General features: G+C 37.9%; 1 protein-coding gene across 3 annotated transcripts in view; it reads right to left on the minus strand.

The window, feature by feature from the left end:
* Nucleotides 1-16,869, minus strand: part of LOC108714669 (collagen alpha-1(VII) chain) — a 145,565-nt gene that overhangs the window by 65,262 nt on the left and 63,434 nt on the right. For all 3 annotated transcript variants that reach the window (XM_018259085.2, XM_018259086.2, XM_018259084.2), the window contains exons 36-53: nucleotides 16,679-16,714; nucleotides 16,468-16,521; nucleotides 15,611-15,679; nucleotides 14,940-15,053; nucleotides 14,618-14,644; nucleotides 13,355-13,408; nucleotides 13,067-13,138; nucleotides 12,479-12,538; nucleotides 11,380-11,415; nucleotides 10,585-10,629; nucleotides 9,867-9,902; nucleotides 8,778-8,822; nucleotides 7,381-7,416; nucleotides 3,869-3,904; nucleotides 3,741-3,773; nucleotides 2,190-2,261; nucleotides 547-606; nucleotides 349-384 (exon numbers count right to left, since the gene is read on the minus strand). In XM_018259085.2, coding sequence (XP_018114574.1) covers nucleotides 349-384; nucleotides 547-606; nucleotides 2,190-2,261; nucleotides 3,741-3,773; nucleotides 3,869-3,904; nucleotides 7,381-7,416; nucleotides 8,778-8,822; nucleotides 9,867-9,902; nucleotides 10,585-10,629; nucleotides 11,380-11,415; nucleotides 12,479-12,538; nucleotides 13,067-13,138; nucleotides 13,355-13,408; nucleotides 14,618-14,644; nucleotides 14,940-15,053; nucleotides 15,611-15,679; nucleotides 16,468-16,521; nucleotides 16,679-16,714 — 921 coding nt within the window. The remainder of the gene's footprint in view (nucleotides 1-348; nucleotides 385-546; nucleotides 607-2,189; nucleotides 2,262-3,740; nucleotides 3,774-3,868; nucleotides 3,905-7,380; nucleotides 7,417-8,777; nucleotides 8,823-9,866; nucleotides 9,903-10,584; nucleotides 10,630-11,379; nucleotides 11,416-12,478; nucleotides 12,539-13,066; nucleotides 13,139-13,354; nucleotides 13,409-14,617; nucleotides 14,645-14,939; nucleotides 15,054-15,610; nucleotides 15,680-16,467; nucleotides 16,522-16,678; nucleotides 16,715-16,869) is intronic.

Genomic DNA, 16,869 nt, shown 5'->3' on the forward strand with positions numbered 1-16,869 from the left:
GGTAAAAAAAAATTCTAACACTCAACCTTTGATAAAAACCCCCTCAATGTATAATACCATGTCATTACCCTTTTCTCTAATGGGATGCAGCATTGTTCTAGAGATAACACTGGCACTAAACAACTAAAACTGCAAAACGAAACTAATTTAAGCTAATTTACCTAGGACTTCATGCTTCAAAGTACCATCAGTTTATACTTTCCAGAAATTAGCTTTAAGTCAGCCTGTGTGTGCAGCTTCCTTTAGCCTCCCCAAACAAAAAAATCACCCTCTGTCCATGATTTATAGAAACCCTTGAGGGTAGAATTCTCAGAAAACATTTTTTTTATTGTTATACAAAAAACTTACCTTTTGTCCTGTCTTTCCAGCAAGGCCAAGGTTTCCCTAATATAAAAAATATTAACCTGTGTTAATTTTAAACCTAAAAACAATTCTTTTTGAAGTTAACTACAACTGTGACACACTAAGAATGTTGAGAGTCCTGCTTCATAATGGCAACTAGCTTAACATCTCAAAAAAAAAAACAAAAAACTAAATATTAGTTACCCTTTCTCCTGGTTCTCCCTTTGCTCCAGGCTGCCCAGGGATTCCAAATCCTGATGGACCCTGATTAAGAATTGGAAACAAGAGAACTGTAAAAGCAATATTTATAAATTATACATTGTTGCATATAATAATAATAATAATAATGCATAGGCAAGAGGTAATCATTAGTTGAAAAGATGCCAAGGGCTCAGACACCTAGAGCTAACGAGAACAGGCTGCAATACAATGTAGAATCTTTAAAAATATATATATTAAAAAGTGTAGGTGAAGCCCAGGGAGAAGACTAGAGGAATTCTTTATAATAGGGCGACAATGTACATAGTGCAAAAACAGGCAAAAACTCCTCTGTTGAGCCCACCTAAATTAAAATGGCTCACACTATGTCCACATTCCCAAATACAGAAAGGTTAATTTGCTCCTGCTAAGGCTGACCCTAGTGTGTGTGAATGTGATAGGTACGTTAGACTGTAAGCTCCATGGGTTACGAACATAAATAAAAGATGTACAGTATAATTTCAGTGAAGGATCAATACCAACACCAATAATTACATATATCTATTCAGGCATTAAAAAATTATTTTTTTTGGGCTAAGGTCCTACTTTTTATTGTAGTGCATTACCTATTACCTTTCCTGCACACAGCTATACTTTAGGGGTTATTTATTAAACCTCAAATTTTTCTGGTTGGGCTTTTAGGACAAAACTCAATTTTTTTATGATATTTATTACACCCCAATGCTGCAAAAAGCCAGAATCCGAAAATCCGACATCTCAGACCTGTCGAGGTCCTGTATCAATGGGTGAGGCACCTATCCCAAATTGAAGCTATCGTATTCTTCGGTGGGTTTAGCCTGAAAATCCAACTTTTTCTGCGTTTTCGGGTAAAACGAGAAGAAATCAAGCTTTTCTGGAGAAAAGCTTGAAAAAATTTGTACTCAATTTTTCGAGTTTTTTAATGATCAGATTAAATCAAGTTCATTTATTAATAAATAAGGCAACATTGGGCATGGGAGTTTGGTTGAGCTTTTTTAACTGGTACAATGATAAATTCTATTTTAATAAATAACCCCCTTTGTCTAAATATAAAAGAATTTCATGGTCTATTGTGTTCCGTAGAGATTAATGGGATGCCCCAAAAACCTGATCAGCAAAATTACAGGTATTTTCAAATATTATTCTTTTCTACCCACAGAACCACCATTCATTAGATTTCATTTTCTGGCTGTAGAATTGGGATAGCTAAAGCTAACTCTTTAGAAATTGCCTGTGAGCCAGTTTCATATCCGGCTAAATCTTGATTAAAATGCTCCATCAATTCTTTATTAACCACTCACACTTTCTATGGCAGAAAGATGACAGTGAGCCACTACATAAAGGGGCAGAACCATTGTTAAAATTCCACCACTCGCTATTTATTACTATGGGATTTTTAGAAAAATATTTATGAAATGGTGAACTCTAACTTTCACCCACTGATAAATATGTTTCTAAGATTCCCATAGGAATAAATAGAGAGTGCCGGAATTTTAATGTACTGAGCGCGGATTTCACACTTTGATAAATCTGCCCCAAAGTTACACAGGCTTCATATATGTCATGAGACACAATCTTGCTTCTCTCAGGAAGATATTTAGTTTACTCACTCTTTCGCCTTTCTCTCCTTGATCTCCTCTTGAGCCTTTTGATCCTTCTGGTCCGGTTGGACCTCGATCTCCCTAAAATCAAAGACAGTTTACTTCTATAACTGTTTTAATCACACTACTTTCACAAGAAGACAACAGATTTAAAATGATTTGATCTTATCCTGTTACCAAACTATTGACATACAAATTAAAGACTAAAATGAGAAAACAGGAAAAGAGAATTAATTTAGCAATTTGTGAAATTGAATGAATGGGATTATGGTTTAGAAATGTAAAATGCACAAAGAATGTTAAGTATTGTGTTCTTCTGACTGCTCAGTTTCACTTGATTTTTAAAACTGAAGGTTTGCCGAAATAAGCCTGAATCTCGGGGGCAAATCCCTAAATGGCGAAAATTCGCCATCAACGGCTTCACAGCCATCGCAACACTCCGGCAGGCGTAACGCTAATTCACTAAAGTACGAAGTTGCGTCCAGGGCGCCGAATGCTGGCGAATTTTCGCTGTCGTTACTTCGGCAATCGCAGCGAAGATGCGCTAGCGTTGCCTAATTTGCATATGGCGGGAAATGATAAAGTTGAATGGACATATATGTTGCAGCAAATACATTACATTACACAAGTCCAGGGAACCTTACTAAATGAAATAGAGTTGTTATAATGCCCTACACATGAGCCCAGTGTATAGTTTATGTTCCAAATATTAGAAAATGGAGGGGGGGACCCGGTTACCCAAAATAATCTTTACAGACCTTTGCAGGCTATCACTATGAAAAAAGGAAAAGACACCAGCGTTTTTTTTGCACTAAAAATTGAGGAAGTCCTAAGCATTCCATTGCACTTTGCCTGGTCTGAGGTGGCGAAGGCAAGTCTGGCAAATGAGGTAACGTTCAGTAAAATACGCATCTTAGTGAATTTGCGGAGTTACGCCCATTCGCCAGAACGAAAATTCGTCTGGGGTTAGAGTGCGAAACAATGCTAGCGTCTATCTCCTTCACCAACAAAGTGATGCCTGAACTCATTAGGAAATCGGCAAAGTCCCTGTGGGTGGTAACGCTAGCGAATTGCCGCTAGCGTAAGCCACTTTGCCCTTTAGAGAATCTGCCCCTTTTTACCTATCTTTAATTTGAACATCTGAAATTGATGTTGTTTATTAGTGGAATCATTATCATATGCTTTTTACTATGCTAAACTCTCCTTGTCTTGTCATATTAAGGAAAATTGTATTTAACTCTTTTTTTGTAAATTTGTAACAATTCTGTAATTATTGTGAAGTCAAACAGAACGTCACTCTAACATCTGGCTATTCAGCCTTGTTCCAGTTCTGAATGTCACAAAACAAACAGACACAATATGCAATAAACTTTCCAAATTGTCTCCAATAAGGAAAACCATTCCAGGGCATATATCACTTTATAGAGCCTAATCAAGCAAGTAATGAGCTGCATGGGTCCAGTTTTTATTCTCCTGTCACCATAACCAACGAGGGGAAAGTAAAACAAGACTGGTATATGTCGGAATATATCAACATATTCAAAGGAACAAAGACCTCACCTTATCGCCTTTACTTCCTGGAAGACCCAAAGCCTAAAACATAAAAAAATAAAACAAGCATTCATATGAACCCTATGATACCCTGTTTCAAAATCATATATTCATTAGAGATCTAATGTTGTACTCACTGATTTCCCAGGTTCCCCAGGAGCACCTTGATCTCCCTGAAAGGAATAGGATTCCAGGATGTTAAACAATATCATTTTCTTTATGATTATATGAAGAACCAGCTCAGCCTACCTGCTCTATCCATGCTGAGAGAGGTTATAGTATGTTGGCTGAAGTGAAGTCGGAATATAATGTTCCCATGGCAACAATGGGAATGTGGCCTACTTTTTGTAATTTTTTTTTTTTACTTTACTAAACTGCTGGATAAGATTGGTTCACTATATTTCCTCTATTTCACATCTGGTTCACAAAGGAATTATATATTTGTCCAGCTCTAATATACTCTGTTTGTTTTTGTCACTTAAGCTCTAGTTTTGAGGAACATAATCTTTATATATTGCTAAACTTGTTATACAGGCAGGGCCGCCATTAGAAATCACGGGGCCCCGTACAACAAAATTTTTGGGGCCCCCTGGGCCCCGCCCACACTGACGACCAAGCTCCGCCCCATATCCCGCCCACATCGCAGTTAAAAGACCACACAGACATCAGCGCTAAAAAAGTAACCCCCCCCCCCACACAAGTTGTAAAAAGCTATTGATGGTCAGGGCCCCCTTATAAAAAAAATTGGGGCCCCAAAAAAAAAAAAATTAAAATTTTTTTTTTTTTAAAAACATTGGTGGCAGGGGCCCCCTGTTAAAAAAAACTTGGGGCCCCAACAAAAAAAATGTAAAAAAACTAAAAAATAAACAAACATTGGTGGCAGGGGCCCCCTTCTAAGTTAAAAACAAATTGGGGCCCCAAAAAAAAATTTGAAAAAAAATTAATTTTTTTTTGAAAAAAAAAAAAACATTGGCGGCAGGGGCCCCCTTATAAGTTAAAAACAAATTGAACTCATGGCTTCAGTACTTCAACTTCGCCTCCTTTCGTGACTTCGGGTCTTTTCACCGCTTCAGGACTTCGGCTTCGGCTGTTTTCGTGACTTCGGGTCTTTGCGCTGCTTCAGGACTTCGGCTTCGGCTGTTTTCGTGACTTCGGGTCTTTTCGGCGCTTCGTGACTTCGGGACTTCGGCTTTTTCCGTGACTTCGGGTCTTTTCGTCGCATCGGCTTCGGCTTTTCGGCACTTCCGCATTCGGCACTGAAGAGGCAAGACGTACGGCTCGGGCGCTCGTAAGGGGGGCCCGGATCTTCAAAAAATGCAGCGCTGCCGGGCCCCCCTTCATGCCCGGGCCCGGTACGCTTGTCCCCCCTGTCCCCCCCTGATGGCGGCCCTGTATACAGGTATGGGACCTGTTATCCAGAATGCTCGGGACCTGGGCTTTTCCGGATAATGGATCTTTCCATAATTTGGGTCTTCATACCTTAAGTCTACTAGAAATTCATTTAAAAATTAAATAAACCCAATAGGCTGGTTTTGCTTCCAATAAGGATTAATTATATTTTAGTTGGGATCAAGTACAAGCTACTGTTTTATTATTACAGAGAAAAAGGAAATCATTTTTAAAAATTTGCATTATTTGGATAAAATGGAGTCTGTGGGAGACAGCCATTCTGTAATTCGGAGCTTTCTGTATATCGGGTTTCCGGATAAGGTATCCTATACCTATACTGCAGTTAATTCTATTAAACAAAAAAAAGGCAATGGTTTTAGGGCTGCATCGAATCAGGATTAAGTTCGGTATTCAGCCAGGATTTGGCTTTTTTCGATCGAATCCTCATGCCTGGCAGAACCGAATTAGAATCCTTAAAATCATGTGACTTTTTGGTACAAAGCAAGGAAGTGAGTAAATGTTTAACCGTGTGCATTTCTCCTTGTCCCTTCCTGTTTCTACATATGCAAAATGATGGCATGTCCTGTATTACATCACCAATAATAACTTCTTGTGATGCAAGTAGAAACTGTAGAAAAGTAGCCCTGTGGAAGATGGAAAGGAAGCATGTGGCTAGAATCCTGCAAGGAATCATGTCACTATGGCAGGGCTAGATTTCAAGCTGATCCAGTAATACCTTCATAGCAACTTTGAGTAATAAAGGGAAATAAATATGCATCTAGACTGCCAATTGTTGCACCACACTCTCTATGTAGTCCTTGCAGTGTTGTATACAGAAGGGGCTAAAGATGTCGGCACACGAGTATCTGTTGCAACTTCTCCAGCTTGTAGGTCATTCAGAATGCTTAAGGTGGGAAGTGCTAGGGGATAGAAGGCACTGAGGAGTAGTAATGTGTGGGTCTGAAAAATTCAACCCCCACCTGACCTAATCAGCACCCAGCATCAGACTGGAGTACCAGAGGCCCATTGGGGCGTCCTCCACAGGGCCCCCCGCCTCCCCCTCTGAGCCCTCTACCTTTGTCACCTCCCCCCCGGCCACAACCCCCCTTACCTGCAAAATGTTGCCATTGTAGGATCCTCACCCAACCTGTAAGCATGTCTTCTCGTTTTGTATGCTACTATTGTGCACATCTCTTGCTCCAAGACAGGGAATCTTCAGGAGCAGGGAAGGAGAGTACTTCCCAAATCTGACCCACACCCAATCTTAACCCAGAATTAATGGCTAAATTTCAACCCAAACCCACCCCAACCAGTTGTCAACCCATGGGTCACTGAGGGCTTTGGGTCAACCCCTCGATCACTCTTAAGGAGCCTTATATGCAATTCCTTTATCTAGTGAAATGCAGCTTAAACCTGCCAAAGGCACAGGCACATGACATTTGTGTATGAGCCCTAAGGAAAGGAATTGTGCCCATCTAACACTTGTACCTTTACAGAGATGAATGAGACCTTAGGGCTGTCTAGATGTACTCTTATTGGAAAAAGTATGTTCTTTGCCCAAGTACTGTGGCTAGTGATGAGCTTATTTCAGCTGAATCATTTATCCTGTGAGTCCATACAATTTTGGCTACTCACGGTGAATAGATGGTGAAATTCTTCATAATTTCCTTTGACAACCAGGTCAAGAAGAAGATGCAACACATCTCCTGCTTTCCCTGGCTTTCATTTCTGTGGGTAATGCTTGTGCAGTGCAGGAACATTCTACTGCTAGACACAAGCATTGCTCTCATTATTGTAGTCGGTGTCTGTGCCAAACATAAAAGATCTTCTGCTTTGGTAGAGGCTTTACTGACAGGAAATGACAGGCAGTGATCCTGATCACATCTCCTGCATTGATCCCTAAGCAAAAATTTTACGCAAAATTTTTGCAGCAAGTTCACAAAAAACTTTGCCACAGATGAACTCACAGATTTTGCTGCAGAATAATGGATGGAAATTTTTTTTGCTCTTCCCTAATTGTGGCTATGGAAGACAATTCATTCATATTTGGTGACCCTGACTCTGAGGCTTTAAAAACAAACGCATGTAAGCCCGTATCTGTTTTGATCAGTGACCCAACATACTGAGATAAGTTATGATTACTTCTCTAGGCCATTGATCGTCATATTTCTTTTCAAGAAGCAGAAAATACCTTTTTCAGGATTAAAATTAAATTAAGAATGGTTATTCATCAAAAAAACTGATATTGTAAAATTCTTGCCTTGTCACCTCGTGTTCCCAATCCGCCTGCAGGACCCTAGAAATAATAAAGAGAGAAAAAAAGTTGACAGTGACTCCTAAATAAGACAAGGTCCATGTAAGACTGTAGTGAATGACAGTGGTCTGGGCCTCACGTCCATCAACAAAGCTAGAGGACCATCTAAAGGTTCTAGTTTCTAATGGCACAGTCCTTGCTATGGATAGTTCTACTAAACTTTATGAAAACGGTGGAAAAAAAGCTCACAAAACCACTATAACTTCTTAATAACAAACGACCCATTACAGTTTTCTATAGAAGTTAGAACACGCTGCAATAAGAATCTCTACATATTTACATGAATTAAATCTCGGCTGATCTGTTCTGTTGTAATTTATTTGATCTGAATGGTAAGTGGCAGGTCGGGAGATGGGGAAGTCCGATCGTACGTTGATTCATACAATCGGATCTTTGCGTCTGTGGCCAGCCTAAGGGTGAGATCACATGGGGCGTTTTTACAATGCGTTTTTAAAAATGCACGGTCGACTGAAAATACGCCAATGAAATAACACGCACATGATGCATTTTTCAGCCTGTAGTTTTCTTTTTCCAACACGCATTTCTGTTTTTTCTCATTCCCCACAATTCCGTTTTGAAGAATTTTAATGAATTTTTGTGAATAAAAAGTCAAGCGGAAAAGCAATTTATATGCAAAATGTAGCCGGACTTATCGTCAATACGCAACATAATTACGTCACCAGCATACAACACCGCAACTACTTATATATGCGCAATCCATCTCGCAAGAGTTTGCCTGTCATATTGAAAATACACAGTGTATTTCAGTGCATTTCCAAAACTGAGGATCCCAGTGTTTCCTTGGAGTATTGGCGTTTCTGCTGAAAAACGCAAATACTGGCGTCACGTGGTGGATGTTGGCTTGCAAGCGCCACTGGTAATTGCTATAGTTCATATTCCATTATTTTCATTAGAGCTTCATTTTGTGCGTATTTACACTCAAACATTTTTAAAAACGCAAAGTAAAAATGCCACGTGTGACTTCACCCTAATCATATCACATGCTAATTGCATACTCCTATAAGTCCTTGAGGCTATACAGAAATATGCTTCAGCAAACTTCTCATTAAGAATACTTAACTCTCATTACCTCTTAGCATTAATATAATTTGGGCTTTTGCCCCTAGAATTTCTGGATGTGCACATACAAGAATTTTTGTATGGCTTGTAATATGAGCCCATTGACAATTTTTATGTAATTATTTAATTAGTTGGGAAGTGGCCAATGGCAATGGCCTCTGATAGACATAATGGAATAGATATGCAATTGATCAAATGATGTCTCTTATTAATATTTGCAAAAGGAACATTAGAGAAGGTTTATAACACAGTAGAAGGCTTACCGTGGGTCCTGATGGACCAGGCAACCCATTTTGTCCTGGACTGCCCTGGAAATAAAATGAAAAATTAATCACAGCTGATTCACTGTACATTTCTTTAACACAATTCAAAGATGGTAACTTCTCATTGATCCGATGGCTCCACTGGGGAAGTTTATTTATCCAAATCCAAAGTTGTGAATTTTTGTTTTTTTTAATTTTCAAACTTGAAAACATGAATGTTTGCTTATTTATGAAAAAAAACCTTGATCAAATATATATAGGAAAAAAAACTAAAATGCAGTGAAACTGTATTCTACTTATCATTTTCAATGGGTCTACAAACATGAAAAACTCAGATTGATAGTGCATTGCCAAGGTTTGTTGAGTTTATTTATTTTTAAAAAAGTACATTTTTCATTGATCCTCATAACTTTACTAAATTGGCAGACATATTCCTCTTTTAAGGAATTGTTCAGTGTAAAAATAAAAACTGGGTAAATAGATAGGCTGTGCAAAATAAAAAATGTATCTAATATAGACTGGATGTCTAACATAATAGCCAGAACTCTACTTCCTGCTTTTCAGCTCTCTTGGTTTACACTGACTGGTTACCAGGCAATAACCAATCAGAGACTTGGGGGGAGGCCACATGGTTCATATCTGTTGCTTTTGAATCTGAGCTGAATGCTGAGGATCAATTGCAAACTCACTAAACAATTATGTACCATGTGGCCCCCTTCAAGTCACTGACTAACTCGAGTTATAGATCTGAAAAGCAGAAAGTAGTGTTCTGGTTATTATGTTAGACATCCAGTCACTCCAGCCTTTATATATTACATTTTTGGCTAATTAACTATATTAGAAACATTTTTTATTTTGCATAGCCTATCTATTTACCCAGTTTTTATTTTCACACTGAACTGTTCCTTTAAGAGCCTTAATGTCTTACCCTAGAAGACACTACTAGTTACAGTATAATATTATATCTGCCAAACTGAGTTTCTAATAAACTGAAATACAAGTAGCTTGAATATACACATGTGTTATTTATTGCAAATTTCAAGGGCTCTTGGCCTAGTTACATTTACATGACAAATTGAATTTGCACACCTTCAAACCTTGAAATCCAGGAGGTCCACGTTCACCCTGTAAAAGAATCACAATCGTAAGTACTTATATAATCCATCAAACAAGCGTTTGAGGTATTCATGAGTCAGCTGGTTCTTTCTCTTGTTTCTATGACAATGCCATTTTAGTAAACCGTAGGCACAGGGGTTAATTACTTATTTATTCTTGCTTCTAACAACGAACAACTATAAAATACTGTCTTAATACTAGGGATGCACCGAATCCAGGATTCGGTTTGGGATTCGTCTTTTTTCACCAGGACTTGGATTTGCCCGAATCCTTCTGCCTGCCCGAACCGAAGCTTAATTTGCATATGCAAATTAGGGGCAGGGAGGGAGATCGCTTGATTTTTTGTCAGAAAACATGGAAGTAAAACATTTTTCCCCTTTCCACCCCTAATTTGCATATGCAAATTTGGATTTGCTTCGGCATCTCCCAAATCCAAAATAGTGGATTTGGTGCAGGGACTTATTACAAAAAAAAGTTGAAAATGATGAATTGTCTGTTACCAGTACAGTAGTCTAATACCATGTCTCAGCTATTGAGATACAATGAGGTCTGCATTTAGGTTCATCTAAAATAGCAGAGCATTTAATTTAGGCTAATTGATAATGATACCCTCTGTCTGGCGGCATAAAAGGATAGGCCTGGTTTTGGGAGGTTGTCAAATCCCACTTTGTATTTATTGATCAGATCTTACCTTTTCCCCACGTTCCCCATCCTGGCCAGGTGTCCCACGGTCACCCTATCAGAAAAAAGCAGGGGTTGTGCATGAATTTTTGAAGAATTTAGTAGTCTTTAAAATATAGCTAAAACTTGATAGTGTCAGAAGCGCCAATGAAGCAGGATGCCGGTGAAACCAAGCTTGACCTAAAATGTTAAATCTTTATTCATCTTCGTTAAAAACACAACATAGGAGTGGGGGCAGGGGAACCAGCTTTACATGTTTCGTGACCGAAAGTCACTTCATCAGAAGCTTAGGCTCCGCCCCCTATGGGTGCAGATTTTATAAAACCACTCCAATAAAAAATGCAAGTCGGGTTAAGATCAAATGCTAAATGCTTAAATGTTAATATACATGCATAAAGAAATCTCCAAAAATTAATATATACAATATATTCAAAATAATTTCAAATCAATGAGCATATGTTAATGAATATATAATTGCAATGATGATAATGAAGGCAGCAGATTAAACATGATATCCCCCAAAACTAAATTGGAAAGTAAAATAATGATCAATAAATATGAAATTCAAATAATTACCATATATATTGTATTACCATATAAATACAAACAACTCAAATAAATGAAAAACATATAAATATAAATCCAAAATAATCAATTTAACAATAAATATGAAATTCAAATATATATGCATGGGGGATGTGTCAAAATTCATGATCTTTAAAATATAGCTGCCATATGCAGTAGTCCAGGTACAACGAAATAGGCAATTATGGAATATTTTTTGCCCACATCGCAAAATACCTACTTTGGCACCTTGTTCACCAGGTGGCCCTCTGGGTCCCTGAAAAGAATTAGAGAAAAATTGAATGAAAAAGTTTGTCAGCACTGCACATAAAATTGTCCTTTGCGGAAATACCATTCCTTTTATGTACCATGAAACTCAGGTACATTTTACTGTATGTATGAAACTCAGGCACTAGCACTTATAAGTGCACCTATGTGAAGCACAGAAATATATATCAATGGAAAAGACCACATGGATAAAGGGCATTGCATATATCCAACACCTGTATTCATTTTGTGTAAAAATAAATAATATTTCCTAACCGCCAATAAGAAAATAAATCTAATTCTAGGAGGGATATTAGACAGTGAAAGGGTTCAACCACTTGTTTCTTTCCTGTCACCTGACAATGTCTCATCTGGCGACCTTGGTCGGATATTACCTTATTTGAACAGACCAAATGAGGGCTAAATACAGCATTAATTTGCATTACGGAACACAGATCCCCTCTCTCTAATCACTCGGCGGGTATCTAATAAATCATGGCCCCTGTATAGTTATAAGGTAAGTACATAATGGACAGTTCCTTACATGGATTGCTACATTTTCCCTCAAGCTGTGTCTACTATCAGAGATATCACCATTGTTATGAATTTGTTTCTATGTTGCACAACATAGAACAACATAGTGATGCAGTAGATACAGCAATGTTTTGAGGCCACAACAGAAAATAAGGGCACTGTAGAATTTTATGAAATCAATAATGTATTTATATTTCAGTAATTTGGTGTAGCAGACATAATAATTCTTTTTTGTTTCAAGCTAGGGTTGCCTCCTGTCTGGTTTTCAGCCAGAAAGCTCAGTTAAGGGCTGTCTGGGTAAAAACTGCCTGTCTGGATTTCCAGGTTAGAAATCTGACAGGGCTTAAAGTGAATGGAGTGGCAGTCAACTCATCATAACCCCTTGGCATCACAGACACACCCCCAGACTTCCACAAGCCCCCAACATCAACTTCCTGCCCCCTACATCACCAGGCCTGCCCCCTGCCCGGTCTGCATTGGGGCAGAAGGTGGAAACCCTCTTTCCAGGTCAAATAGATAAACATATTACTGTAACTCACTCGGTCTCCTGGATCTCCGGTCCTCCCTGCAGCACCCGGAAAGCCTTCTCCAGCTTCACCCTGGGACCAGAAGAAAATATATAGATATAATATCTGCTACTATATATATATATATATATATATATATATATATATATATATATATATATATATATATAAACAAACAAGGGAAAGTTGTGCTCACCACTAGTTTTTAAAATCATTAGGCGGGGGTGCAATGAGGGTGTGACCACAAAATACATATAGACAAATACAAGATTCCTCTGCACTCAACCCATTATCAATATATTTAAGACAGAGTATATATATATATATATATATATATATATATATATATATATATAATGTATACAGAGTAATATTTATAATATAAATTGATACAGTGAGATAAAGTAATGATAATACATGGCAATCAAAGCATTACCACTCAATACTTAACTATATAAGGATACTTTTAACATTAAGAGACACATCTTCACATAGATATGTTTTAAAAGACTTCATATTTTGCCCAATGTTTAACATATAAGAAAGGTTATTCAGGTTACCATGTGCTCATCTTGCCTGGCCCCCATGCCCATCACTCACCTTTTCTCCCTTTTGCCCTGGAAGGCCTGATAGACCTCGAGGGCCTCCTGGACCTTGAGCACCAGGTGATCCCTTGAAAAACAAACTTATAATTTGTTATGTTTCTCCAAAAAAAAACAACAAATAGTTTTAGATTGATATGTACATAAAATGGACAGCTGTTGCACGTAGCTTAATATTACGAATGGGACAAAATGGCTATATTGATCAGGAAAGTTACGCATTCTAAATTAAATGCTTTGAACAATGGGCCATAGGCAATCATATTGGGAATGACATCTCACTTACAGGGCTTCCTGGTTCACCTTTGACACCAACCCCATTGACCAATCCTGGGAGACCCTGATGGAAAAAATTAATAAACCTCATTATCAAAGTATAATGGAATTTGTTGTTTTTGCACTACGATCAAATAAATACAGTACTAAAACTTTTTGGTAAGGACCAAAGGGAAAAAATACAGACGGGACCTTAGAGAAACAGAGGACCTGGCAAAAGAGAATGCTGGGGTCTCTATATTGGGGGGAATACCTTAAAATCAGGTAATGTATGTCCAACCTGTAGCCCTTCAGGTCTCAGCTCACAGTGGGATGCTGGGAGCTGCAGTGTTAAGGGGATGCAAGCTGGATATTTCTGAAGTATATACTAAAAAAATAACAAATTTTTTGTAAGGGGGTACCCATTTATCTATATAATTAATGTTGATTTGTGTGGATGCACGTATGAAAGTACACTTCCATAAGCATGTCTTTATTGTATCAGATATTTTTATTGCCCATCAGATGGTTTCGGTCCAGGCAGTGCAAGAAGCATTTAGAATTAATGGGCCATGGGTCTTTGAGGCCAGCCCAAGATGGGAGGATGTGAAGGGGAAAAGGGTTGCAGTGCAGGTTAAAGAAAAAGTGATAGAAAATAGAAAATGATTTGTGTGACAAGTTTTGAACCTGGTATGAAAGTAAGATCTTTAGCAGAGAGGCCACAACTAAAGCTCAATGCGTACTTACTATTCTTATCTGAATTGAACTCACGGTTGTAAATAAAGTAAATACAAGTGATATTTGAAGACATCTTGATATTACAATAGATAGTACTACTTCTACCCATTAAACTCTACTTAAGGACAGTTAGATTGTATAAACTGCTTTTTGTTGTAGTTCCTTTACACTAGTTTTTATTCTGTAACATGACTTTTTAACACATACCCATACATTTACAAATACCCCAACCTCAGTCACTTTACTTTTCTCTTTTAATCTCAACATAAGTGTGGTGAATTATAGTGCTGCTCAGTGCCATTAATGCAACATGTGGGGTTAAGTGGGATGACATCTCATCAGATAGCTGATAGTTATGTCTTGTGTAGTTCCAGGTGACACTCGTCCAAAAAGGTCCAAACTCTCTGCTACAAAAATGGTACCACATACAGCTGCTGAATTACTATATCTAGTAGGGATGGTGCAAACCATAATGAATCAATAAAAATCATGGACTACAGAAGGTTGGACTTTGATCTAACGGGTGATGGAGATAGGTAAACTAAAATACACTTACTCTCTCACCTCGGTCTCCTTTCTCTCCCTGGAAAAGAACACAAAATTATTAGCAATAAAAATGACATTTTATTGTAAGTATCGTAGTAACAGGGACAGGATTATCCATGGTACAGAATTCCATAGCAACCAATCAACAGTTAGCTTTTACTAGTCTAGTGTAGTTAGAATTATGAAAGCAAATATCTGATAGTTGTTGTAGTTGTTATAGTTATTCGATTGGTGCAAACATTCTCATGTTAATGCATAACCACTATCTGTAATTGCATCATAGCTTTGTTTAGTTTTCATTGTGTTCTGTTGTGATCTATAGAAGACTATACCTTGATAGATTGCCCTGGGAGTCCTGAAGAACCACTTGGTCCTTCTGGTCCAGGGGATCCTGGGGTTCCAGGGATTCCTCTTTGTCCTGGGGTTCCTGGCTGGCCCGGAATTCCCTAAGACATAGGTAAAATTGTGTTGATGGTAAACAATATATTGAAGATCTGCATTGAAATCTGCCATAAGTTTTATACAACCATCACCTGGTTTGGCACAAACAACAGTTCACTGGCAGAAGAGCCTATGTGATAATTAGGTTGCTAATGAAGGCAGTGGATGAATACTAGAACATCTCTTCTAACTTACAAAAGGTTATATGTGACAGATATATCATTAGCCATGAAACAATTTCAGTCTTGTAACTTGTGGTCTGGAAACATTTAAGACATATTGAGCCATCTGTCCTACTAAACCAAGGGCCTTCAAACTGTCATTCTTTACCAACATTGAAGCTCACTTGTCTTCCAAATTGAGGTCAACAACTGCCAGGTAATCAGAGGAACCTTATGCTTCTTCTAAACACTTGCCAAATATCCAGGGTTATAGTCAGTTAGGAATTCTATTCAAATTGGAAAAGTCACACACTTTGTGAAATTCCAGAAAGGCAGTATGACTATTGAAATGGTGATAGGGTTAAAGTTGGATAAATAATAAAATATTCCACTATACTTACTGGAATTCCTGCCTCTCCTTTTCTTCCGGGAATTCCACCACCACCATTTATAACTTCCCCTGGTTCACCCTGAGACAAAATAATATACAAAAATGATCTTTACCATCACTCTCATGCATTGTATACACTTTTGTTTAAACTGTCCAATGGACAATGAAGGTACACATGCCTATGAACACGGGGCTCCATTTCTTTTTGCCCTGTATTTTATGTAACCACAGTATTCATGCTTCTGAGGCACAAAAGAGTTCATTTTGCCAAACAGTATACCATAATAAGGTTTTATTATTTTGATAAAGGTATTCCCAAATGCTGATTTGCAGACGATTTCTTAAAGATGAAATTGAGGAATTTGGAAGGATTCCCAGCCAATCAATCTTTATTCCCATGTATCAATAGCTATCAGTAGGATGGGTAGTGATAGCCACCATCACTGCTTGGTACAAATTGGTAATTATCAATTAGGTAGCATTATAACATTACTGTTCTAATCTGATAAAACTATTTTTGTTATTATTATGACATTTAATTTCTGAACAAATCTATATGCATATTTTATTCTTTACTGAGATGAGGATTGTGTACTGTATCTAGGGACAAAACAATCTATGAAATAGAGCTGGATATGAGCTTGATTGGAAAGTCACTGTCAATCCAATTGGCTGATGACCTCTTTCAACTGAATTTTTCTTATATAGGTCAGTTTGTACAAAATCAATTTGATCATCCCACAGAAAGAAACACGTCTGGAAATGGCACCTGTTAACACAGTGGGCATATTGGATCATCAGTGACCCCCATACTACAACAAGATCACTTACAATCTACATATCATCTGGTTTCTTAATAAAACCTACCTGGACTCCCTTTTCTCCTTTTGGACCAGCTGGTCCTGAAGATCCTCTTTCTCCCTAAGAGAAGGTATAAATAGAAAGAATCAACTGCGTCAATGAAGAACAGGCAAAAAAGGAAGTTATTCCTAAATAAAACAGTTTTATTCAAATATATTCATATTAAACAATTACAATTCAATACATTATTATACAAATTAAATAGCTGGACACTTACTTGATCTCCTCTCTCTCCTTGTGAGCCTTTACTCCCCTGAAATCAAAGATATTTAGATGTAATAAGGAACTTGTCGCTATGTGGGTATAACTAAGTGTACTTTTTATTCAAACAAGTGTTCTATTTAGTGTATTATTGTTACAATGCAGTTGTATACACAGGGTCAGACTGGGAGGCCTGAGGCCCGGGGA

This window comes from Xenopus laevis, chromosome 4L (genome assembly GCF_017654675.1).
Source record: "Xenopus laevis strain J_2021 chromosome 4L, Xenopus_laevis_v10.1, whole genome shotgun sequence".
NCBI lineage: Eukaryota > Metazoa > Chordata > Amphibia > Anura > Pipidae > Xenopus > Xenopus laevis.